The sequence below is a fragment of the Mycteria americana genome, chromosome 6 (genome assembly GCF_035582795.1).
Source record: "Mycteria americana isolate JAX WOST 10 ecotype Jacksonville Zoo and Gardens chromosome 6, USCA_MyAme_1.0, whole genome shotgun sequence".
NCBI classification, from domain to species: Eukaryota; Metazoa; Chordata; class Aves; order Ciconiiformes; family Ciconiidae; genus Mycteria; species Mycteria americana.
The window spans coordinates 18764034-18791798 of NC_134370.1; the positions used below are offsets into that span (position 1 = coordinate 18764034).

The following is a 27765-nucleotide window of genomic DNA, read 5'->3' on the forward strand; positions in this document are numbered from 1 at the left end:
TACATAATCAATTTTAAGTTAATAGCCTAACGAAATGTCTTGGGGATGAAGGAAGAATTACTATAAGACTTTGAACTTACATTCACTTTTTTTTTTTTTTCCTCTCTAGTGATCAATAAATGATGTACGGGAATGCATTTCTCAAACATTTAAAGCAAAAGAATTGCTGCAACATAAACAACTTCTGGTACTATAGAACCAGGGCTGGGAGTTACCACGTATCTCTGGGTTGGCTGGTGTGCAGCATATATTTGGGGAATCACAGAATTGCAGAGGTTAGAAAAGACCTTTAAGATTATCAAGTCCAACCATAAACCTAACACTACCCTGACCACCACTATACCCTGTCCATAAGCACCACATATACATGTCTTTTACATACCTCCAGGGATGGTGACTCAACCACTTCCCTGGGCAGCCTGTTCCAATGCTTAATAACCCTTCCAGTGAAGTAAAATTTCCTAATATCCACTCTAAACCTCCCCTGGTGCAACTTGAGGCCATTTCTTCTTGTCCTATCATTTGTTACCTGGGAGAAGAGACTGACCCCCACCTCACTACAACCTCCTTTCAGGTAGTTGTAGAGAGCAATAAGGTCTCCCCTGAGCCTCCTTTTCTCCAGGCTAAGCAACCCCAGTTCCCTCAGCTGCTCCTCATAAGACTTGTGCTCTAGACCCTTCACCAGCTTCATTGCCCTTCTTTGGACACGCTCCAGCACCTCAATGTCTCTGTTGTAGTGAGGGGCCCAAAACTGAACACAGTATTTGAGGTGCGGCCTCACCAGTGACGAGTACGGGGGACAATACTTCTCTGGTCCTGCTGGCCACGCTATTTCTGATACAAGCCAGGATGCCATTGGCTTTCTTGGCCACCTGGGCACACTGCTGGCTCATATTCAGGTGCCTGTCAGCCAACACTCCCAGGTCCTTCTCTGCTAGGCAACTTTCCAGCCACTCTTCCCCAAGCCTGTGGCATTGCAGGGGGTTGTTGTGGCCCAAGTGCAGGACCTGGCACTTAGCCTTGCTGAATCTCATACAATTGGCCTCGGCCCATCGATCCAGCCTGTCCAGGTCCCCCTGTAGAGCCTTCCTACCCTCAAGCAGATCAACACTCCTGCCCAATTTGGTGTTGTCTGCAAACTTACCGAGGATGCACTTGATCCCTTTGTCCAGATCATTGATAAAGATATTAAACAGGACTGGCCCCAGTACTGAGCCCTGGGGGACACCGCTTGTGACCGACCACCAATTGGAGTAAACTCCATTCACCACCACTCTTTGTTCTTTACCCCGCGAAGAGGACACCTGTCCAAGCCATGAGCAGCCCGTTTCTCTCAGAGAATGCTGTGGGAAATGGTGTCAAAGGCTTTACTGAAGTCTAGATAGACAACATCCACAGCCTTTCCCTCATCCACTAGGTAGGTCACCTTGTCATAGAAGGAGATCAAGTTGGTCAAACAGGACCTGCCTTTCCTAAACCCATGCTGGCTGGGCTTGATCCCTTGGTTATCCTCTACATGCCATGTGATGGCACTCAGGATGATCTGCTCCATCAGCTTTCCTGGTACTGAGGTCAGGCTGACAGGCCTATAGTTCCCTGGTTTCTCCTTCCAGCCCTTTTGTAGATGGGTGTCACATTAGCTAATCTCCAGTCAACTGGGACCTCCCCAGTTAGCCAGGACTGCTGGTAAATGATGGAAAGGAATACACTGATCCCTGTTCATTGAGAAAGATAATACTGGCTGTAGGAAGTATTTTTTTCGCTAATGGCTAGTTTATGTCCCATTACTTTCAGAACAAGGAATATGAAATGTTATTGAGCATTCTCAGTGTACTTTCTTATCTGTAACTTGGTTTCTCTTAGCCTTCCATTACATCAACATAAAGGCACAAATTACCTGAGCCATGATTATGTAAATACGTAGGAGATGCTTCTCCCCTTCTCTCTCCCCTCCTATCTTAAACTCTTAAATTTAGATGGAACACTGCTATACTTTTCACTATTTTTTGTTTGAATGGTGGTTCTTTCCTTCATCCTCTTTCCCCTGCAAAAGCTTTTCTTTGTAACAATTTGCATGAGTTGCCTGGTTTGAAGTATATTAATTCCCTCCTCATCTACAGTTGTTTCTCAAAGGTTAGCTGTCTTCCTTGGTTATCAGAGAAGGATCCAACCACGTAGCTATTTAAGGCCTCTCCAGCATTTATAGTTCTGTGCTTGTAAGAAAAGATATGCTTAGGTATTGTGACTTCAGTCAGAATTGTCTATTTTAATTGAGGGGACGATTTTTACTAGAATTTCAGCTGCATAATGTTTATTGTGGCAGCTGTGAGGATTCCCCTTTTTTAAATGCATACTGTGGAACTTGGACAAGTTTATGGAGTAGGTGTTTGAGCGTTGTTTGGAGTAGTTTTTTTACTAGCTGCTTTTTAGAAAAGTTTTTAACCACAGACAAGTATGTCTGTTTACATAGTAGTTTTTACTGATGGAGAGAACTGGGAGAAGTAGAACTACAAAGGTCATGCATCCATTTACTGCTGCACCAGTAATCTTGCTTTTGGAACCCTATATTTAATGTTCTATGTCCATGCCACTTTCTATTCAGGTTTTCTTTTTTGAAGAACTAGGATCAAATTTGTTTAATGCATCACTGAGTACAGTCATGTTATCTGTTCTCATAAGAAGTGCTGTGCTAACAGTTCCTGCTTCCCATTACACAGTACAAATGCCAGTTTCACTAGCAATTCTGGTTTTGGAATACTTTTCTAGTAGGCAAGTGCTGCTGAAACTTGTGTTTATGTGGTTTTTGACTGTTGGTTTTGGTTTGTGTTTGGGGTTTTTTGTTGTTTCTGTGTGTTGTTTTTTTTTAAAGCATGCTGGGGTGGGGGTTGATAGAGGAAAGCATGAGATAGGATCATAGGTAAAAGCTAGGAAATTCTCAAAAACAGTCTTAGCAGTTGTCTTCTCACTAATAGGTCCTTTCCTCTCGCCCTTGCAAAGTCACTACTCTGCTCCACATAGTGTGAAACCGAACTTACTACCCAAACCCAAAAAGTAGTGGAGTATTCTTTAGTTCTTGTCCACTTTGAGAATAAGTTTTGGTTTTGAAGAGTGATTAAAATGGAAGTGATTCTGTTTTGGCATGTAAGTGTTATTCATCACCTTAATTTTCAACCTATTTTTTCTCACAAGACGGGGACACGTGGCTACTTGACTGGCATGGCACTTGTTAGATTGAAAGAAACTTGAAGGAGGCTGATGGTTAACTAGTATGTTAGCTTGGGAGAGGAACTGTTTATGGAACCTGAATTTTCAGAAGTTTTTATTCCAGTATATTTGTGTGTGTGTCTATAAATAAAAAAATTGTACTAAAAGTTTTCTTGGCTATAGGTAAGTACATGTAAATAGCAGTATATTGGGAAATAGTTCTTGCTAGGACTGAGGCAAGAGTTTAATCCATCACACTACTACACGCTGTCAGGATCAACTCTATTTGCAGTTTTGTCACCTAAATAGAATTTGTTGCAGGCAGTATTTAAGATGACCTAAAAACATTAAGGCTGTGCAGTGTTAATTATCTGCTTTCTTCTTCACTAGTCTAAATGGCTTAAATTCTTTTCACTTTAACATTTGAGGAATTCGGCTGTTGCCATCTTGCTTACTTTTAGCTCCGTTTCCCTAAACTGAGACCTTTGACTCTTCAATTACTATGACTTAGTGACAATTTATTCTTACTGTTTCTACCTGGGTTTTCTGGGGGAAAAAAAACTTCAAATGCTTCAAGAAACCATCCATAGTCTTTGATATTTAACTTAGTGATGTAAATAAGTACTCTTTTCGTGTACTCAGAATGTACCACTGAATCTAGCAGTACATCATCCTCCTTATCCTCACAGCCTCTCACTACCTGAACTACCATCTTCTAACCCCTTTGACTGAAAAGGCACATCTTCTCCCTCTAGTCTCTCACACTTGCTGTGACTTGGGGAAAGATTCTCACTTTCATCTGTTTCACTAAATTCCAGCATAATCTGGGGAAATTGGAAGCCAGTGTTCTTTAATGAGTTGGCTCAATTCTTGTAGGCACTGAGGCCAAGACTTCTTTCTTCACTGCTGTTTAGCAGGTTGCTCTGTTGGAATGAGCTGTAAAACTGGAAGTATTTGTGCCAAAGTTTGCCTAGCATTTCAACCATTCAAATTCTTCCTGCTTTACTAATTTATAGAAGTCCAGGGTAGGCTTTATTAATTCATTTTGAGGCCTTAGTCAGGAGCTTGAGTAATATAGCTCACTTTCCAGAAAGGCAACAGTCACAAGGCCTGTGTGCAAAGAGAATTATTACTGTGAGTGAAAAAACAAAAACAAAACACCCCACACACACACTCTGTAAACAGGGATGAACTATCTCCATTAGATCATGGCCCCTAAACCTCAAGAAGGTTTGAAGATCTGTGGCCTCTTTATACATTCTTGCCAGTTAGTTATTCACATGCTCTGGATATTTAATTGCTTTTGCACCTCTGAATACTGTGCGCATAAAGCAGTTACTTCTGGTTGTACATTACTAAGTAGTTCAGTAGAAAAATTCCATTCCAGAACCACTAAAAGCAAATAGCAGACATGACTTGAAACTGCCTCAACTAAACAGCTCAGCAGCACCTGTCAAAACATATCTTGCAAGCACCTCATTTAATGCTGGATGACTAAGCCATGGAAAAGCAATTGCCTAAGCAGTGGGCCTCCATAGGAAGTACTGTGCTTATTTAAAAATAAATGATGCAACTTATTTCTAGCTTCAGACCACTCTGATACAGCATGCACAGCTTGATGTTTTGGGCGTTTTGTATTTTTCAATTGCTCCTCCACTCTTACTACAACTCAGTAACACTTAGCGCAGCTAATGGGAGCTGGTAAAGGAACACACTGATCTGAGTATTTACTGGATGTGTAAGGACTATTTTGTGCGTAATTGTCATTTCTTTGCCATGAATCATTACAAGAAGCTAATATCCCTACTCACTACCTCTGTAAGAACCCCCCCCCTCCCCCCCCCCAATTTTCCAGACACTTCTCATGCAGAAGATAGAATACATAAGATAGCACAGAATCAAAAGTGGTTTTATTTAGATGAAAATTAAGAGCGGTTTTTGTTTTTTTCTGCAGCAAAATGGTAGCTGGTTCAGAAACGTCTGCCTAACTTGACAGCAGAAAATCTCTACCTCCTTGCATAGTTCTAGGGTAAGATCCCATGGGTAATTCTGAGTTTGTTACTAGTGATAGTTTGCAGCGCTACTCTTGCATGAGCTGCTTGCATTACTCTCTTTCAAACAACAAGACCACAGTGCAGGAGGAAAGTCCTGCTTCTTCAGTATATTTGCACTTCAACTTCAGGGATTTTTATATTTATTTTTTTTAATCCAAGACAGATTTTGGTTAAATATACATAACATTATAATAACTCCCTATGGATAAGAAGCATTGCAGAAGCTTTATGGAATGCAAGTTACATGATGAAAGCCTTTTGGAGAGGGGGGGGTTGAAGGAATAAGAACTTAATTGAAGATCATTTCAGAGACAGAAAAAAGTGCCATTTTGACGTACTGAATCTGAGACTTGGACCAAATTTCCCCAGTACCAAGCAATGAATGGCTAGTGGGATTTCTCATAACCACACAATAGCAATTCTTTTGACTGCTGAGAGGGGCATAGAAAATTGTTGCTAACCTATACGGATAATTCAGTCTGAACTTCATTAAACAAACGTTTCAGTTTTTTCTTAAATTCTTTGGTACCTTTTAAATGCAAAGCAGTGGCTTTTCTGTCAGTGGTTTCTTTTGAAAAAGCAACGGTATCTTTTAACTGCAGGGTTCTCTACCCCAGAGTGTTGTTAAATTTCAAGGTACTATAAAAATGAAAGTGCTTTCCACTTAGCATAAATTAAATACCACGCAATGCAACTGACCTTCCCCCATTACCAAGCGCTGTCTCCTGTCGCAGACATAGAATTGTGCTATGTATTTAAGTCGCATACCACCTTGCTGGTAACTAGGCTTCTTCTCCTATCTCATTTCAAAGAAGAATGAAAATGCAACTAAACTAAGGAGGAAATTAACAAGTGGTTTCAAAAGAATGGGTGCTTGCATTTCTTTGTTCAGCTCTAGACTCTTTATGAACAGAGTTCTATTTTCCTTTCTAAAGGGGCTCAAAAGTGAAAGCTCTTCTGGATAGGTGGTGAGACTCATTACATAGATTTATTTTTTTGAATACATTTATAACACCTACATATAGCTACTTATGTGCCAAAGGACAGAAAATGTATGTGTATTTCCTGAGCCTTCAGGTGTTAAGCTACTTTGGATAGAGTTGGAGTAGGTGATTGCAGACAGTCTATAACATTCCTCTCAGCAACTCCTGCTCAAAGCATTTCCGTTCTTGCTGAGCTAAATCACATAGGCTATGTGTTGGAATCTCTTTATATAACACTTAAGAGTAGAGTCATTAGCAGCCCACAGAAATATTTTGTCCTAATCTACAGATTAGGACCAAGAAAAATATAAAACAGCTTTACTAGTGGAGTCTGTGGAGACATTTTAGAGATGATTCCACCAACACACCATGGAAATTGCCCCAGATGTCAGGGATCATCTTGTTTCCTCAAAAATCTAAGCATCATGGGGCCTTTCTTGACCAAGCATGAATCTCAAGTACATCCTCTGCAAAGGTCAATACCACGTGGCTTGCAGCACTGACCTCTCTGTGCCTCAGTCGTTTTAACTAAGTACCAAGATAGGGAAGAATCCCTGCATGGAAAACTGCAATTGCAGATAGTCTTAATTATAGGAGGTTGTTAGAATGGGAAACAATACTGCAGACGCCTACCAAAACTGCGTGAGATACATGCATTAACTAACCTTACTAGCTTCTTACTGTCAAAATGGTGGCCAAAGTCCTTATTTATTGCAGCTGGCATTCAGATGTTATGTAACTATTTATTTGCAAACCTGCAATTGACAAGCAGAATGCATCTTCCATAGCTATCCTATTTGTCTCTGTTACCACATTAATTAAATCCCATAAACCTCACTTAGAGTGTCTCATCGTTGAGGAATACAACCGTTTATGGCATCCACATATGAAGAGTTTAAAGAAAGTCAAACCAAATCATTCTGTATAATAAGCTGGACACCTTCAAAAGCCAAAGGTGGTCAGCTTTAGGAGCCTCATTACAGGGTAATTAGTTGCCTCTGGATATTCCTCAGGAGCAAATTAACAAAGTGTTTTAAAAAGCATTGCATAAGACGTGAATTCATCCCTTTTGGCAGCTGCATAATCATCATCTGGAAAGCCCTGTCATCCTTTTCTTGCACCTAACATATATTCTTATAAATGGCAGCCACTGAGCCAATGTTAAAACACGTCTGCATACATATGAACATAACCCAGAGAAACTGAATATTTATACATCAGCCATGATGTGCAGCTTGGATGGTGGTTTTCAGTTTTGTTTTGGTTCTATTCTGTTTTTAAAAGAACAAGGCTTGTGATGTTGTGCACCACAGGAAAGGCGCAAAAGGCGTAAGCAAGCTGAATTCAGTATGTGGCAGTTCTGCTCCAGTCAGAAAGCAAATAAATATGCTGAAATGTAATTAGGATAAATCAAATATGCACCACAATTATATGGCACGTGGCAAGCAGACTCCAAAAGTGAGTGGTGTATTTTTGTATCCTAACATTTCCTGTATTCCCAAAGCAGATTCTTTCCTTATTATTGCATTTTTGAGATGTAATTAGATGGCTTCAAAATATCTTTTTTCTGTAACAACCCTTTTTTGAAAGTCAAGTCTCTTTACTAATTGACTTGCGGAGGAACTGAGCAGTATCACCATCAAAATACAGTAACATGACTTAATATTCCCTGTCCAATAGGTAAGGAAGCAAAAGGATGGGGAGAGTGTACAGTGAAGTTAAATTCCAGTCCTATTAACAGGTGAACTTGGTGCTATGTCTTGAGTAGTGCATATAGTTCATTTTGTCTTTTAAAATATATTAGCATTAAAAAGGAAATATCTGATCAGTTTATACCACCCCGCCATGCACATACACAAAACAAAATCTGCCTTTTTGCTCAATAACAAAAACAAAAGGGAGATAGCAGAGTGGCAGCCCACTGTATTGGCCATCCGGCCCTTCAAACACTGTTCTCTTCATCTTGTGCAGGGGTCTCACCTGGTTGGAGATAGCAGTGCATGCTGAGAAGCTATAGGATGTGAAGAACCACTTGATGAAACAAAATCAGCTAGTGACTGAAGTGTGAGGGATGCTACAGGCAATGACTGCAGGGTCACTTTTACCTGCACAATCTGATTTTTCAGTCCCAGAAATCCTACAAACAAATTGTCTTTTCCATCTATAGAAACAAAGCAACCACTTGACAACATAAACTGTCAATCCCAATGGAGGAGTGGGGTTTCTCAAGCGTATTTGACAAGTTTGTCACAGCTGGATGTTCTTGCAGATTAAATTTCAGCTGGTTCAAGGTACAGTTACACAGCTCAGGTGTGGTCTTTGCTGGATGAGCAGCTGCACACAGAGCAACTCTGTGATGGACTAAGCCATCGATATGCCACCTGATACTTTGTACTGCACCTTGCTCATTCCTACTTTCCACATGATTGCTGGATGCTAGTAGGATTGTTTTGGGTGAGACCCTGATGATCCTGCCTTCAGGCTCAGTTGCCTCCACAGGAAGAACCTGCGGTTCACAGCAGATGCCCCTGTCCTGGGGCCTGACCACCACTTGTTGCTAACAGCTCATCCAGGCAGCAGGGGTAACCTGCTCCCGGCTCAAGCAGCAGGACAGCTGTAAGGACTGCTGGGAGAAATCTCAGAGCTGGGCTGAGACCCTCTTTCCCGTACTCTTATTTAATGATACATCGAAAAAAGGGATCTGCACACCTGAGAGAGTGCCGGCTTATTGCACACCTGCACCAGGCGCCCTGGGCAACTGGGCAACTACAGAGCTTTGGGCTGACCTGAAAGTAATTACCTTGTACTGGAGCCAGGCTGGCAGAATAGTATCTCTCCCTTCCTCTGGGAGGGAAGCCAAGTCCAGTTCTCCCAGGACACAGGAAAGGCCCATGAGTCATGCTGTAGAGTCAAAGGCATAAAAGGCACAGGGTGCCCTCTGCCATCACTGTAGGGTGAAAGCACAGCCTAAATGCAGATAGCTGAGTTAGTTGTTACTTGCTTCAAGTAAGGATGGGGCTGAGACTAATCTGCTCTATTGAACAAGCTTCATGCACTTTTTTTCCCCCAGCAAGTACAATATTTTTATTTAAAAATCCTCTATCTTTAGTGGTGCATTATAGGGCTCTGACACCAAAATGCAGGCAGACCACAGTGCAACAGCTTTACAGAGGCCAGGTTAGCCTCAGAGTCTGCAAAATAACAAAAGATATAAATGAGAGCATTGTGGCAGGATTCTGGAACCATACCAACTGCTTGGCACAAAAGATACAGATTTCATATCATGTCTAGAACAAGATCATCCCTCCTTATCACAGCTGTGGTTGCAATGTAAGCCTAGAGCAGATGCTGGAATTCTAAAATTCTGCATTATCTGAAAGCAGATCTAGGCTCCCAGCAGGTAAAATGCTAGGACTCACCAGCACTTTGTTTTCTTTTTTCTGCTTCTGCTGCTCCTGCCAGTAGTTACGGTTGTGCTGGGAAGTTACTTTTAAAGGTCAGAGATAAAGATAGTCGGATATGGATTTGCAATTCTGAATACATGCAGTATTTGAGAAGATGATGTGATCTCGTATTCTGGTTCAGTCCTTTTATAGTTAATCTCCCCATTTTCCAACTGTGTAGGAATTGTAGATTTTGGCTAATCCTTCTTGTTTGCCTCTGGTGGTTGGAGCTTTTTCCATTGACAGCAGTTCATCAGTACAGCTAAACAAAATCACTGTAAGCTGTCAAACAGAAGACAAATGAGAGCTTACAAAATAGAATACTCGCTGAACTGAGACAAAACTTCCAGCGCCGACAATGATGATGGCGGGGGAGCAGAGACTATCTAGTTATAATTGCCAATTTAGCAACAGCTGAGCCTGTACTTATCTGAATTGGTACTTCTGCTAAATTCATGATGTTTTTGTCCTGTGCTAAGCCTTGACGTTAGCAGATACAATGCAAATGCAGTGTTCCAGGGATAACTCCTCTCTCAAAAAACAGCAGGTGGTGGTTAGTCTGAGGACCGAATCCTAGGGGAAGATTGCTTTTTTCCCTCATGTGGGCACCTGCTGTTGAGCTGAGATTTTTTTGAATCTGCCTGCAAGCATCAAGGTGATGAGCATGCACTGATTTTTTCAGTAGAGGTTTATAATTGTTCTCAGTTCCAACCTTTGCCTTTTTTCCTAAGCCCAAAACACACATTCACTTTCATTTTTGTTTAAAACTTTCATGTCGTGCTCTTGAAGTCCTTTCTAGATAACGGCTTATCTTTGGATTGTACCTCGTAACACCAGCATTCTGTTTTATCATGAAGTGATTGCCACCAAACACTGATGAATAAATTGTAAATATGCCTTATTCTATCAAGGATAGGTGATTTGTGGGAGATAATTACTGTTTAGCCTGTTGATTTGCTCTCTCATCAAAAGATGTTTCCAGTTAATGAACAGCTTATAAAAGGATATATAAAAATATGCAAGAACCATTTGTCTGAAATAAATTTTGCTCCAATGCAGTGAAGTGCAGATGAGCGCAGTAACAAAACAAATGCATTTGCCCTTTTAAATGAAAACCAGTGTCTCAGGGGGATTTATATGACAGCAATAACTCTCTCATAATCTAAAAATAATCACCAACTATAACATCAGGCATAGGAAGTCCAAGTAAGAAAGAGCATGTTTAGTGTATTGATGATGTTAGTATATATCAACATCATTAGTATACCTAAAACAGAAAGAGCATACAGAATCCTGAAATTAAACTTAAGACTATTCATTACAAGAATAGGGGATGGCAAGAAACTGGAGTAAGAAACAAATCTTTTCTCCTTTCATGTACAGGTATGCTGCTATGCATTTTGGGACAGCAACCTTCTAACAGCCTTCTAACCCACACTATGTACAGGAGGAACTGTGTCCCTTCTCCAAGCTGACAGTTATTCTAGTCCCATAAATAGCTTGCTATAAATTATGCCAGAGAAGAATAAAGTTGGAGAGATGACACAAAAATAAGCTATAGCATACAGACAAGGGAGAAAGTTGCCTTCAGCTGAAATGTGAAATGTTACAGGCCAACGTGCCACATCCTAAAAGGCTTTGACAGGCCTATCATCAGCAAGGGTGTAATTTCCTTTCCCATCATATATTCTCTAAGTTATGGCTGCAGGCCTTTCTTCTTTTCATATGGGTAGCATGTTTGGAGGTCAGGCAGATCATACGCGTTTATACTGCCTGTGGTCCGAGGCATCAATATTTAAACCAGCTTTCACCAAAAACGCTGCACTTGAGCTCACGTGGTGGGTCCTGCCGGAAGGGGTAGGGGCTGGCAGCACCCATTCTGCTTGGAGCATGTGTGCATCAGGCAGCAGGAGTGCAAGTCAGTAGCAGAGAGGGTCAGAAGAACAGAGCTTAGCAAGGAAGCTTTAGCTTTCTGAGTCTTGCTCTTTAATATGCAAGTAACATCACTTCAGACTTGCATCACGGTGGTTAGTAGGCATAAGTAGGTCTAAGGCCATTCAAGCTGACAAATCTCTGACTCATCTCTCCTCTGTGTTGGGGTGATATGCTTTCTGCATTAGCTGAAGTCTTTGAAATAAAAAACTGACACAGGAAAGACAAAAGGGAATTTAACAAAATCATAATTAATTCAACAACATTTTAAATCACCAACTGCAATGTTATTCAATTTCAGTGAATGGGAAATTAAATAATTCAAAATATTTCAAATCTCACAGAGCAATTATTCAATTGAAAGCTCAAAGTTCAGATCAGTCTTCAGAGGGGTATATGTCTAATGGACAGGACTTCTCTCAAGCCAAGAACATGCATTATCTCTGCAAAGTTCTTTTCAAGCTTACAGCTCTGGAGAGTACAATTTATTCATCTGTCAGATTTTATGCACTTCTTGCCAGGGTATCATATCTTATTTCTCCATACCAGAAAAAAAGTTATTTTTAGAAGGAGAGAGCAAGCAGAATAAAGCCTTTAAATACAAATCGGCTGATTCAGAGTCCCTTCTCCATTTTCTATCTTCTTCAACCATACTGCCTTGTATTTACCCTTAAGTTAAACCAGTCAGATGAGCTTTTGCTCTCTTGTGACAGAATTACAGAAAACAGGATAAGCAGTTTATCCTTTCAATGTGCAAACTGGGCATCTCTTCCAAGCAGATGTATTGGCGAGCCACCACAGCCAGGTGCAGCCCAGGATGCTTATACCCAGCGGTGAGCCTGACTCAGGGGAAAAGGAAGCTCCCACTGCATGGCAAAGAACAGAGAAAGGGGCAGACAACTCCCATCTTGCTGTGCAACTCTGTGCTTCATTCACTGTGCAAAGTATGCGGCTAATGAGTGTTACCTACTGCTGCCAAGCAATTGCTCTTCTTGTGCCCTGTAGAAAAGGCTCATACTGCTCTTCTTTCCCCAGCACTCATGCCTGCACATACCTATGCGTACAGAGTTCCCCCAGACTACCAAGTCTTACAGAGCTCTGCGAGGAAACATTTCCTCTTCCTCCACTCCCACCTGTCACAGGAAAGCTGCTACCGCCACTAGGTCGCCTGATATTTCCTTTAATAAGACCGTATGTCCCATTGCTAAGAACCTTGTCAAACTTTAAACCCCATACTATGTAGCCCGCAGTGAGTAACTACGGAAGATTTCTTCTGTGATAGTTTGGTTACTTAATGAGAAATTGCAGCAGGTCTCTGACAGTCTCAAAGTTTGAAGCAGGGAATTGAAAATTAGGTGGTAGGGAGGACTTCAGACTGGTGGTTGAGGTGGTGGCTTTTGTAACTTGTATGAAGACTTCCCAAACACCTTGAAAATTTGAAGGTTGAAGCTGCTCAGTTGGGATTTTATGGAAATGAACTGGAATTTCCCACTTTTTTTTTTTTGTGTAAGGGGCATGTTAAGAAGTGGGTCTTAGCACCTTACTGCTCCCTGCAGTGCTGTATAGCTGGACCTGAAAGCAGAAAGCCTGTCCTCCAGAGCTCTCAATGACTTCCCTGCTTACTTGATCCTACTCAAAGGCAAAAGATAAAATGTGGCTTCAGCAACAGCTGTAGTGAATGAAGGACAAGGAGGCTGGGGACTGAGTAGTCATTGAGAAAAATGGGTAAGGGATTGTGGACATTAATCTATGACACAGAGCCTGGGAGCTGCAGAAGGGCTTGGGCCTCAGGGTGTGGGGGGCAGTGGATCACAGATTGGATGAAGGAGGCAGGTGACAAATGGGTGAGATGCGGACTGAGACTGGCCAGGGGAGAAGGACATGGATCCAGAGACAGGGGAGGAGGGAGGGGATGGTCAGGAAGAAGACACGGAGGTCTGTCACCCTCAGAGGCTGGAGCAGAGCGTGTGCCTCAGCTCCTTTGCTGCTCTCCAGCACCTGGAAATGGCAGTGATGTGGGCTTATCACACAGACACACATGTCCTCGCTGCTGGCACATCCAGCACGTGATGGATCCCGTGGCTCTCCCTCACGTGATATCTCCCCAAGATAACGTGTGTCTGTGCCACTAAGGAAACACATAATGAAAACTGCCCCCCCCCCCCTTCAGTTTCCCTTTTCTTTTGCTTGAACATTTGGCAATTAACACCCCCAAGTCTGTGCTACGAGCACTTTGCTGCCAAGCCCCCCATGATGCCAAATGCTAGGAAATACCAGAACCACGGTGGCCTATGCAACCTTATTTCTGCCCTCTTTTGTGAAAGGATCTGTCCATGACATGACTGACTATTCACTCTTTTCCACAGCCCTCTGCATGCCACTCCCTTTGCAACTTGCTTCGAAGGCTAAATTGCTGCTGTTTTCCTGCATTTCCCTGTGGTGCCTGTTGTTACAGTGCCAAGCGCTCCACAAGTACAACCTTCCCCAGGGCTGGGTGGGAAGCAGTCAGCGCTGGGGGTCTGCAGTGCCAATGAATTTAGATAATCTCTCTCATGATGCCCGTGACCTGATATATGTAATTTTTTTTCTCAGCGTAACGGGCATCACGTCAGTCACACATTCACTGCACGGCAAAGCCGTGGCTCCACTTGCTGTGCTCGGTGCTGCTGCACATTAACCCCCTGATAATTCATGGACACACACCCCCCCCTAAAAATAAAGAGGCGGCTCTGAGGTAAAACGGGGCCTGCAGCACCCCACCGCCCGCAGAGGCCCAGCTACAGGCCACCGGGCTCCACCGCCGCCATATTGCCCCGCGTATCCCCATCTCCCGCGGCAGCAGGGGAGGTGCCGACTCCCGGCCCCGGCCCGCCGGTGCCTCCCATACGGGCCCCAGCCTGCGGGACACACGCTCCCCACGGCCATTCTCCACCCCCTTCCCCTCACCGAGCTGCCTCTTCGCCAGCCGGCCCGGTGCCTTCCCACCGCCTCACGGCGCCTCAGCTCGGCGGCATCTCCCCGCGGCAGCGGACCGGCGATCCGAACCCGGCGGCGGCAGCTCCGTTCCCCCCCCCCCCGCCCCGGGGCGGGGGGGGAACGGGGCTGCCGCCGCCGGGCCCCTCCGGGTGAGGGCAGCAGCAAACGGCGGGGGTGAGAAGGGAGCCCCGGGGCCAACCCCGTAGGAGTCGCCGGCTTGGAAAGCCCTTGGAAAGCAACGGGGGTTAGGAGACAGGACACCTAACACGATGCTAACCTTGTGAAGATAAAAGACCTCACGCAGCCTTGCTCCTTATAAAATACACATCTGGACCATTTCTGCGACTTAAAAGTGATTTATTTTCTCCCATTAAGCATTTAAAGTTCTCTGTATATTTTTATCTGTAGAATCGTACAAACACGATTTTCCTCGGCGGAACGAAGAAAATAATTTCCATGCATAAAGATGAGATGCACAACTCTTCACATTGTTATAGGGAATAACAGCAAATGTTGCATCGTATAGCACCAAGAAGAATTTTAATTACAGTGTGAAGGAAAGATACCACGAAAGCTTCTTGTTTCATGGTGAATCGTTTAAGCTGACATTTTTCTTCTGAAGTATATGCTGTTTTCCAAGCCATGAAAATTAAACTTTACATAAAAAAAATTAAAAATATACCTGTTTAAAAAAACTTGACACTTTCTACAAATTAAGTTATGAAATTTGATTTCTTGCATAGCAAATTTTCTTTAAACTTTAAAACAGATAAGAAAACCTAACAAAAAAAAAAAATCAATTTTTCCTTTCCTGGTCTTCCCTTATCCCAACCTGGACAAACAGTAGGAAGTAACTATTGAATATGCATGACTACATCATAAACCTGAAATGCCTCTGCAAATTAAGCATACAATCCTACTCTTGAATTTATTACTGTAAAAATGGCACTAAAGAGTTCAATATTTACTGTCAATTACGTCACTTCTACTTGGCTTTCCAGGTCAAAAAATATTTTGGTAAGTGACAGCTCTAAAGACTCAACAAGGGACCAAAAAAATCAAACTTCAGGTCTTTCACTCTCTTGCATCACCATAAATAAAACACCCAGTTCTGTTGTTCATTCCAAAGATGAGGAACCAGATGTGACAGGTAATTTCAAATACATATGCATAGCCATTACCTGGAGGCACAGGTAACAGCACTAATTAGCACACTATAAAGACTGCAAAAGAGGCGATATAATTAAACTTCCTTTCTGACAAGGAAAAGGTAGTAATGTTTAATATTAAATCGAACCAAAGGAGAGACCTGTTGAGTAAGGAGATTTTATTTGATGTGGCTGCTGCTCGAGAACAGAACTTTACTGTTTGCCCAAGGCATCTGAGATTGCAAGGGGCCAACAAGGATGGGATCGCTCTCCCCTCCCAATACCTTTAGCCATTTGCACCTTCAGGACCAGGAAGAAACATTACAAATTCAGCTTTTTATGTCGAAGAGCTGCTGTTGGTCTGTGGGTACTGTAGTGCTATCCATTCTCATTACATCTCTCCAAATTGTGCAATCTCTCTCCTGCAATACCAGTCTACCAGGGCTGCGCACGTTGTTACCAGTACATTTCTGGTATCACACATGAGGGCACCTCAGCATGTTCAATGAACCAGAAATTACCAACAGAATAAGTAGTTTAAGCTTACTGATTGTGCTATCACTTATAGTCTTATTTAATCATACACAAATCTGCACTCGGTTTTGATTTTGCTTTGCAGTCCATTTTCTGAACAATTACCTCTTCCTGAGCTGCTGGACAATCAGATTAATTAAATTTTTCCACACAGTTTTGAGATGGTATATTATTTACTTTAGCTTAAGAAAAAGTGATAGATTAATTACATTGCAAATGCATACTTTACAAATGTAGATATATATAATCTTGGGGCTTAAATTTATCTTTTTGTTTGCATGGTGTATGGTGACTCCTGGGGAATAGCAAGGCAGCTCCTCCGGCATCTTTGTAACAGATCGCTGTCACAGAAGATCTCTGTAACACCATCGCCAAATTAAAGCTCAGTCCCACAAGCTATGAAACTATAGGACTCTGTTTATTTCTATACAAGACTGAGACCCTGTATCTGGATCTCAAATTAAAGAAAAAACATGAATATTACAAGACTTTCAGGACTATTAAGCTATTCCAACAGTATTTAAGATTATTTTAAATTATTAGTCAGAGTTTATGCCAAAACCAGTGTTAAGATATACATATTTTATAATCTAGGGCTATCAATATACTCCAGTTGTCAGGCCAGCTTAAGTATTTAGTTATTAATTATCTCAACTGCCCTTTTTTGTGTCTGTTTGGTAGAGAATATAGACCTAATAAAAGTAATGAGAGATTCTGCTACTTTTATTCTGTTGCCTTCAAAGCTCGAAGAAACTTCAACTGTTCAGACACTGCAAGTTGTCCTGAAAATAAGGTCTTGTATTCACTCTTAATTACTCAATTCAACATTTAAAAAAGACTAATACATATTATTAGCTATACAGCGCCACAGTTGTGCATTGGTAGTTTACAGACATAACACATGACCCTTTTTCACAGGAATTTATAATTTATACACAATGACGTGACAGAGAGGCATGATTATCAGACAAGAAGTGCAAAATGGCATGCAACTAGTTGCTTTCAATTTATATGCATTATCTTCCATTTCAACATTATTTTTATTAAGTGGCTCATAGTGTGGGCAAGCACCCCAGCTCACACTTACATTTTGTATACATTGAGCTTAATACAATCTTTTGTATTTTCACATTCATAACATCTTTAAACTAATGATTACTGACATTTAAATTCAAGTGGAAAATCCAAACTACAAGCATTCTTTGTATATGCATTCTTCAAGTTACACAAAGCCTACAAGCTATTCCACTCTTAGATATGCCCACTTCCAGGAAAAGGCTGCATAAGGTACATTTTTATTAGATTATTCACAGCAATAAAATCATATTGTGCATACAACAGCAGATCAGTCTCCTACTGTGGCTGAGTAGCACCTGCTTTCAAATTATTTCTGGAATAGTTCTACTTGCTTAAATCTCCCACTTTGCTGCACTTCAGCAGCAATCCAGTGTGGCTCTCCAGGCTTAGACATACTATAGATGCCATCTTTGTATAATTTTATGGATAAAGCTTGCCACGATTAGAAGATTAAGTTCTAATCACAGAAAAAATATCCTAGACCATGCATGCAGCCTACGCCCGGTGCATGCCAGTGCTAAAGGGACATCAACGACACTTTTGGCTGATGTGACAATGGTAGTAATCTGGTCACCTCACCTTGGTCAGAGAGACCTGATGCAATGTGAGATGAACAGCGAACGTCTCTGCCTTTGAAGATGACACAAAGAGTATCAGAACTAAACAATCAGCTTGTGGAGATGCCAGATCCAGTTATACGTACAGATTCCTGTGTTCCTAAAATACACTTAATGCTGCAGAATTGTCACAATTACTTTCTCTTCCTACAATTTTGTCTGGAAACGAGTATTAATCAAATCTGTGAACAGGAGAATTATCTGCATAGATTTTTTTCAGATTCCTGAAGCTTCACCCTTAACAGATACGTGCCAGCGAATGACACTGGTATCTCACAGTTGAAACACCAAACTTCACTTGCAGTAAGTGGTTCTAAGAAACACCTTTTTTCCCCCGGTACTGCAGAAGGCTTGGAATGCACAAGTATTAGCAGGCTAAAAGTTACTATTATGACAAAAAGATAAAGTGGGGAAAGGTTGAACTGTTTCACAGCTTACTAACTCCAGAGCACTCATGGGCACTAATCTGTTGAGAACTTCCCTGGCTTTTACACACACGCGCGTAAATAATCATTTGGGTTGAAACCTGTCCTGCTAAGCTTACTTCATTCCAAAGCAAGTTGGAAAGTTTGAAAAATACCAAGCGAACTATTTTTGAGCACTACTGCTGTGAAATATTTACGCGTTTCTGGTGTTTTAAACCAGTTCCAACATTACCTTATCAAGAGCACCACTTTAATAGCTATACAGCAAATTTTTAACACTCCTGTCCACTAAAAGAGATCACATCCAAAATTTAGATACTCAAAGCCCAGTCTCAGCTTTCACTAACATTTGTACACACCCACATTTTCTATGTTCAGTTTCCTAGAATCCCATTTTTGCGCTTGCTCTGAAATGACTCAGCCTTAACCATGTAAGATGCGTTAGTATTGATCTCCTACATGTCCCTGGAATTCACAAGCAGGTCTTCCATCTCTCCCATCACAGGAGCTCATCCTTTACAACAGACTTCACATAGAAAGAACATGCTTTTTATGCCACAACTCAGTGGTTAGTTCAAGTTACCAAAAAATTGACTTCTTTTCCCTCGTCTATTAGAATTTTCTCTAGCCCATTTTTTCCACTTCCCAGGAGGTTACTAATGTAGGTTGGGGACCTCCTCATTCCCTTCTGTTGAACCTGTTCTAATTTTGCAGAGTAAGCATTCACTACTGGAGTATGTGCATGTATGAGCCCATGCGTACCACAGGACACCCAGTTCTGCGTATGGGTGGAGGGAAGGGCTGGAAGGGGGTCCCGAGTTCCAGCTGCTGCTCCAGTGAAAAGTTCACATATTTTTGGCAGTCGCTAGAAAAGTACCACGAGATTCCTTGCTCCCCTTCTTGAAAGGGAAAACAAGCAGGCAGTGAAAACTGCAAGGGATACCTGAAGCAGAAGGAAGCACACCTAACACAGAGTAAGGTGGTAGCAAATCCTCAGAAAGATGCAGGATTTAAACTTGGATGCCTCTCACTAGTTTCCCACTGGCTAAGCATAGTCACTTCCTCGCTCAGTGCAACAGTAACCTGAAGACCACTTGGAGCTGTGTATCTTCCCTCATCCATTACACAAACAGTGAAGAAATTTAATTCCGAATTTTGCACTGCATCACTAAAGAGGGAGTCCTAAAAGCTAACCGTGACAAATGTTCAGCAGTGTGGTGTCCACATCCTTTAACACTGCACTTTCACTTAACAGCCTTGGGGTGGCTTAGAAATATCAATTTAAGAAGCCATAAGTATTTTCAATCTTAAATTCTCTTTAAATGCTTGAGTTCAAATAAGTTGGTTTAATTGTGACATTTCCCATTCTGCTGGGCCTTCGGCCTTACGCACACTTTCTTCCTTTGAACTGCAATTCAGATTTCACATACTATTAGCGTTATATTCCACCAACAGCACATACTATAACTTATGAGTACATTCTCTGAATGGTAAGTAGACTCTGAAATGTTTCAAATAAAAGCCTTTCACAGCAGAATCTACATAGGCCAGGCTTCTTTTGACATTACATGAAAGGTAAGAAAGTTTCTGATCTCTTCTTCCTTCAAAATAGCACAGAGGTGTCTTGTATTGTGCAGCAAGCAGCAACAATATTAAAAACTGACTTGAAAATAAGGTATTTCAGAGTTGGATTTGGATATCAAATTAGGTATCAGCTCAAGGGAGGGACCCAGGCGTTACTGTAGATGACCATATCAGTTCAATGGTCAGCTACTGAAAAAATATGGAAAAAACATATATAAAGAAAGGTTTAGAGGATAACGATTTTTCATTTTACAGTGGAGCTATAGCAAAAGCATACTAACCTGTTAAATGGTAGAGAGAAGGTAGACTAAAATTCTGCTAACCTTGTGTTAAAACTAGAGCTAGAAAATAATAAATGAAGTTAAAAATGTGTGTAATGCTTTTTTCTCCACACATTATGATTACACTGTGGAACACATTATCAATAAGGGCAGTTCACATCCAAGCGCTTAAACAATATTCTGAAAAAGCTCAAGCTTTTTTTTTTATGGCTAACAGTCAAAGTAAATTTGGATAGCTTGATTTTTCACAAAAGACAATGAAGCCAATGAGTCAAGATTTATACCAATCCCTAATGACTGGGAGTGGAGAAAGAGAGCCCTGATGTTGGGGACTAATAACTTTCCAGGTGGGTTGCAGGCATTTTATTTCTCCGCTGAGAGTACCAACCACTCTTCCCAATCCCAAGGACAAAACCTGTCTCTTAACATTGCTAACTGTCAGATATTACCTCAAGGAGCCTCATCAGAAGAGCACAAGTGCGTGCTAACTTGTATCTTTAAGATGTCAGAATTCAGAATTGACACAATTTACTGTTCTAACAATCACACTTACTCCTAACCTTTCTAAACATAATCTTTTGGTGTGTGTAAAACAAAGAAAATGACCAGGGAAAGTAATTTCTCAAAAGCAACACTGTAAAGCTGCACTAGGCATGATTCAGTCTGACTGCAGCGATGCTCTGAATTTACCATTTCAAATTTGATAATTAAAATCCTGTCTTGTGCAAATATTTCTACCTTTATACTATTAAGTTTTCATACACTCAGAGAGCAACAGAGGTGGATCTACCTAAAAGGTGTGGGATCCCACATGGGGAAGTCCTCTGAAACTTCCCTAGAAGTGACTGGGAACACTTCTCCAGCAATGCTATTCAGCCTAACTAGTCCAAGCAACTGGATAGCAGAAAATCACTATTAACAAATAATAAAAAAACATGCACAGACTGATAGATGTAACATTACCAGTATGCAAAAAACTTAAAATGAAACAAATTAAGAACTCCAAACATTGAATTCAGATTGTTTATTGTAAACAGAATAACTCTAGCACTCTGTCATACTGGCTGTGTCACATGCACCCAATTCCACATCAATTGCTTAAAATAGCACTTGCAAAAATTACAGTTATGTAATAATAATTTATGGTTTCTTACATAAACTAATTAACAAGCACTAAAATTGAATTACAGTGTATTCTAGGTAGTTTTTTATTGCTTGTAGACACTGCAGCGTTGGATCCATTAAAATGAACCCATTAGTATGCCTGAGTTTATCAAAATTTACTGCTATATCAAACTCAGAAACTGTAAAATGCTGGAGAACACTTAAAAGCAATTGAGAGTTGCTGGAAAACTACATGGGTTTCCACATCCAGTCACAGAACTTTGAAATTCTACATTTCTTCCTCTGGAAAACATGATCTGTGAGCTTGTGTTAAATACACTGCCATTCCAATTTATTTATGTAATTTGTTAAAATTAGAGTTGATAGTACTTCCATGAATATATATCTCTCTCTATTTTTACACACGATAGAAGCCATTTCATTTTCTTCACTGTAAGAGTGGTATGTTTAAATACTAAATTCCAAAATATATATTTTTATATTATGTTGTCAAAACTTTAATATATATAATACAAATACTTTTACTAAAGGAAAACTATAAACAAAAGCGAAATGCAAGAGGGTAAAAAGCCCATTTTATGTGAAGGATCCATGAAAAGTGTGGTGAACAGAGACACCCTTACTGTTTTTGCTTATACTATGCTTAATTTTTTTTCTCCTCAGGCTACAAAAAAATGCTAGTGGCCCTCCTTAGCAACAGGTTACATCACAAACTATCATCAGATTTATTTAAAATATGTTGAAACATGTACTGTTAACCTTTAAAACAACTTTTAAATACACTGTATTTATTCAACTAGAAGAGACTCTCAGATAAACACAACTTAAGGCCCTTGCCCTGTCAAGCATTCATTTAACTTGGCTTCAGAGCCACTGTAAGAAAGAACATCGATTCAATGCAAGAACAGCTCTATCGAATATACCAGGATTCTGACATATGACAACATGCATGTCACGTCAGGGCCTTAGTTTCAGGTTCTTTTAATAAGAAGCAAACTCTCAGTAACACCCCTGATGAGCAGATTTTATATCTTCAGTGCTTTGCATACTCCATCCTGTCTGAATAATTACAATCAATTTTATGCATTAAACAGGCAGGAGAACTTAGTAATTAGTACGATGCTCCCTTACTGTTTTCTATCTGGGGGCTGTCCCAAGCACAAGACCACTCTGCATAAGTCTGAAGTGTCTAACTTGGTGAAGGTTAGACACCATATATTGTTTTACCATTTTACTAAATTATGGAATATATATACATATAGTATCTCAGCATAATTCTTGAGCCTTCTGGTTTTTGTGCAGCCTTCTGAAAAGAAGTAGGAACAAACATTTTGTGATGTAACCTGAACCATGCCCTGTGCTATAGCAGTACTGCTAACCCAGTACTGCACTGTCCCAAATGCCTTCCTGAAGGACAAGAAGGACCCACACATGTATCGGAACAATGATGTACCCGATTTGTTACAGGGCCCATATTTTACATTCACCTGTTCTTGAGTCAAGAACTAACACGTGCTTGAAGTTATTTGCACTAGTACAAATTCTACTTCAGAACATCCCACCTATCCTTTGAATATCAGGGGTAAGATCATAAAAACAATAGCACTTCAATGAGCTATTATTTTTAGTTGCAGTAACAAAGTAACTTTTTAATGTTTCAGTCATAATGGCTAACATATCCACATATAATTCATACAAAAATTTCTAGCCATGGTGATTATTTCACCTATAAGGGCTGAATAAGAACACAGATCTACTACTGCATTGTGAAAAGTTAGTTATCTATTGGGACAAACATTACCATCCTTCTTCAAGAAAATTAATTTAAGGTCCAGTAAGGGCCCAGTGCTATCATATCTAACCACACAGTGAAATCTGAAATACTTGTATGAATAGAATTTGTCAAATTGCTTCCTCCACAGGTTACACATTGACTGGTTACACTTTGCTGGACTGAGACTTAACATAACAAATGAGGCAAAATAGACTGAGTTCTCTATCAGTGCACACGCAACTGAAAACAAAAAAATGACACCAAATAAAGTATTTTATATACCAAATGGAAACAATCCACAGTAACACTGAAAAACTGAACAGGATGTTAACAGTATCAAGAGACTGGGACAATGCTTTTGATAACAAAAATAAGATGTATTATTAAAGTGTTTCCAGCATTTTACTAGTTTTAATATAAAATGTCCCCAAATTTGTATAGAAAGGTTAAAATCATGCCCGTATCTTCAATTATTCTCATTAAGACAATTCTCTCACTTACTACTGTGTTGTCAAGATTTCCTTCCCCCCCCGCCCCGGTCTTCAAAAAACTTAAATAGAAAATATGTTGGTTGCATTAAGGATCAATTAAAAAAGTATCATTCAACACGTCACTTCAAAAAAATGTGTAAATCTCTATTTTTAAGAAAAATTGTTGACCCCATCCCAAAAAGGACCTACTTTTCTCACCCCCTACAGCCCCCAATAAGATAATTATTGGGATACTAAACGGTGTTCTTCAGGAGTAACAAGGACATTTCAAGAAATTTTGTTTGCTCTGGAGGGTTATTTTATCAAAATGAAAATTTGAAGGGATATACTATTTTAAAAATATACTGCCATCTACAAGTTTTTTATTATTACTGTTTCAGTTGATTTTGGTTTTCAACAGGTTGTCTGTAATATAAATGACACATGACCACAACTGATTTTTATATACTCTCTATCCCTAACACACAGCTAATGTCAAACAAACCAAGAAGGAATTCGGGACTTTCATAACGGACAGAACCATTTATCCTAACGATCTTTAATAATTTTGTTCATCATGAAGTCCCCCGAAACCATGTCAGTACTGATCATTTGCATTTCTTCATCCAGTGGCGTTCTTCACAGTTTTGCAGCCATGAAATTGATATGTGGTTTCACCAGTGGAAAGAGTGGCAGACTGCGCTTGAATTCTGTCATATTTTCAATCACACTTGGCTGCAAAGAAGCGTACGCAAGAAAAAGTCTGCTCAATATCTTTAATTCAGAAAAGTGAGAAATTCCTCACTTTTCATTTTAACTTTTGCTACAGCTACATATAAACACATCTTTCTTGCTCTTTTCTACAATATTAGTGATTCACATTTCATTATTACAGGATCCCCCAAAATACAGTGTTATTTCTTATGAAATAAATGGTTTCATATTTACTCTAGATAATTTAAAACAATAGCTATAATGCAGTAATTGCATTACTAATAATGGCAGGAACTTTAGTAAATGCAGAACTTGTCTTTTCATTTACAAATTCTACTTCAGAACATCCCACCCATCCTTTGAATATCAGGGGTAAGATCATAAAAACAATAGCACTTCAATGAGCTATTATTTTTAGTTGCAGTAACAAAGTAACTTTTTAATGTTTCAGTCATAATGGCTAACATATCCACATATAATTCATACAGAAATTTCTAGCCATGGTGATTATTTCACCTACAAGGGCTGAGTAACACAGATCTACTATTGCATTGCGAAAAGTCAGTTACCTATTGGGACAAACATTACCATCCTTCTTCAAGAAAATTAATTTAAGGTCCAGTAAGGGCCCAGTGCTATCATATCTAACCACACAGTGAAATCTGAAATACTTGTATGAATAGAATTTGTCAAATTGCTTCCTCCACAGGTTACACATTGACAAGAATGTGCATTACTATTTTAGGCTTTAAGATAGGAGAGGAGAGGTTTAGATTAGATATTAGGAAAAATTTCTTTACTGAAAGGGTGGTCAAGCATTGGAACAGGCTGCCCAGAGAGGTGGTGGAGTCACCATCCCTGGAGGAGTTAAAAAAAATGTGTAGATGTGGCACTTCAGGACATGGTTTAGTAGGCATGGAGGTGTTGCGTTGACGGTTGGACTAGATGATCCTAGAAGTCTTTTCCAACCTTAATGATTCTATGATTCTAAGATAATGACCAGGTAGTTGGTTTTGTTGTTGTTGGTTTGGGGTTGAGGTTTTGTTTTTTTTTTGTTTTTTTTTTTTTGTTTTGTTTTGTTTTTTTTAAAAAACAAAGATGATAAATTTGTTGATGCATATGCATCTTTCTCTTGGCACTTGATACATCCAATGACATACAATCAGTATTTTCAGACAATAACAATCTGTGTTTTACTCCACAGTGTAGATACTCAGTAGAGTTTACTACTACTATTAGCTTTCATTCCAATGCAATAGAAGGAACAAAGGTAACAGGACAGACTGTTAAAAAGAAAAAAAAAAAAAAAATCAGGAAAAATCCCTGTTGTTATTAAGGATGACAATACATGTGGAAAAGAGCTGAAATGTCAGCCCCACAACAGCATGAATTTCAAGAAGTTTGTTTCTGCCTATAAACTTGTATTTAATGATACTAAACTTCCATATTAAGAATACAGCCTGGGATTTTTTGTGTATTGTTTCTTTTTACCTGTGGTAGAGGTGGTGCTGGTGCCAGGTTCACATCATTTTGGCATGGAAATTCTCCAACAACAGGGCCTATTTAACATCATCAAAATTAATTCAGGACCATAATTTAATCAGTACCTTTCACATAATAAGCTGTTTTCTCTTATAAGACAGGTATCTATATAAAGCGCAGGTTATTAATTTTCAAGTGTCTCTAAATAAGATTTTCTGAACATTTGGCTTTTATACTCCATGGCTGTCTTTAGAAACACAAAGAGCTTAATCCATGATTTGACTTGAGAACATGTGCTGAGGTAGTAGCTTTTATTCAGTTTACTTAAACATAACGAGAATGTAGAAATAAAAATTGCTAATCTACTGATCAATGAATACTTAGAACTGTTTTCTAGTACAAATTATGAGAACAGTAGTAAATGCCACTGGTATATGCAACAAAAGCAATGCAATAACAGCACTTCTTTTAGTGAGGATGTGCCTATGGAGGCATGGGAGTTACTCCATGTACCAAAATTCTGGATAGCAACCCTAACTCTTCCCTGCCTGTCCCCATGCATGCCCTACTACAGTCCCCCCAAAATTTCTTCCTGCCTCCAATCCACTTGGCCATAAGAACTTCTAGTTCCTAAACTCCTTAAACCTCCCTTCTATCTCCATACTCAAATTTCAACCGTAACTTTCAGCCTGGGACTTCAAGTGCTTCTCCCTTCTAAAATCCCAGATCTTTTCTCTACTGCTTCCGATTCTTTCCCACTCTCAGAGAAAATGGTGTGTCTGCCTCCAGGAGGAAGCGTTCTCTCTGGGAAGCTTTTTAGCCTTCCTCCTTTGTGTTACACTCTAGAGGATGGGCACCTGCACTTGGAAGAATGCTCATTTGGACTCAGGGAAATGTATTAAAGTCCCAATTTCTCTTTCACGGCAGAAGAGAGGCCACATGTCAGATTAAATGGTTTAGGACTGGGGAGTATGTGGAAAGAATACCTTGGTATAATCTCTTTAAGAGTAACCACTTGTTAGGTTGTGTCCCATGCTCACCCTTGTCTTGGGAAGATACCATTCCAAGCAAATTATAAACCATTCTGGCAATGTAGTTTTCTCTAGACAGGAAAAGTATTAGAGCTATTTCTATTTACCAATGATTAGTCATGAAAACTGGAAAGATGCTTTGAAGCAAGTCTTCCTTACTCAGCTGCATAGTTGCAATTTCCAATGTACCATAAAAATCAACCATTCTGAGACTGGAAGGAGTTTCATGACAGGCACACAGCTATCTGCTTCTTTCTGTTCTGCAGACAAGCCTTTAATATTCTTGATTTTGCAACCAGTTACATGTTGGAATTTAAGTCCAGTATAAACTGGTGAAAAATCCGCACAAAACAACATAGAAGTTTTTCCTCTCAGTTTATTTATATTGGTCAGAAAAACTTTTAATCTTTTCCTTCTTTAATTCTAAAATGAAACAACACAGTTTACAATGCATAGCTAATCTATATTATTTGAAAGTAAAACCTAAACAAACTTTGACTTTCTCAAGTTTAAATATAATGTTTGACATTCCCAGAGGGTTGGTTTTGGTTTGTTTGTTTTTCCTTTGAGACTGCTTAAATAAAATTGTGGACATTCATTGCTTGTCAGCAAAAAAACCCCAAACAAACAAACAAACAAAAAACAACAACAAAAACACACCAAAACCCCCACCTCATTGTATTGATAACTGCAAATCCTAATTTTGTTTTTCCCTGTAGGACTACTACAGTTTTATGTTTGTTTTAAAATACCCTGTTGAAAACAGAAGTGCTATTTTAAGATACAAATATATTTCAGAATGGCTGAAGAACTTGGCCACAAACATCAATCAGAAAATCTGAAGCACCCATGTGAAGAAAATCTATAAAAAGAAATACTTTTTCCTCTGAAAGGTATATAATCTCCAGAGC

At 40.0% G+C, this 27765-nt stretch overlaps 1 protein-coding gene across 3 annotated transcripts in view; it reads right to left on the minus strand.

Moving 5' to 3' along the window:
• Positions 1-23976: 23976 nt before the first annotated feature.
• The window catches only part of IDE (insulin degrading enzyme), a 68251-nt gene continuing 64462 nt past the window's right edge, over positions 23977-27765 (minus strand). For all 3 annotated transcript variants that reach the window (XM_075504805.1, XM_075504806.1, XM_075504804.1), the window contains exons 24-25: positions 25833-25900; positions 23977-24362 (exon numbers count right to left, since the gene is read on the minus strand). In XM_075504805.1, coding sequence (XP_075360920.1) covers positions 24267-24362; positions 25833-25900 — 164 coding nt within the window. In that variant the 3' untranslated portion in view covers positions 23977-24266. The remainder of the gene's footprint in view (positions 24363-25832; positions 25901-27765) is intronic.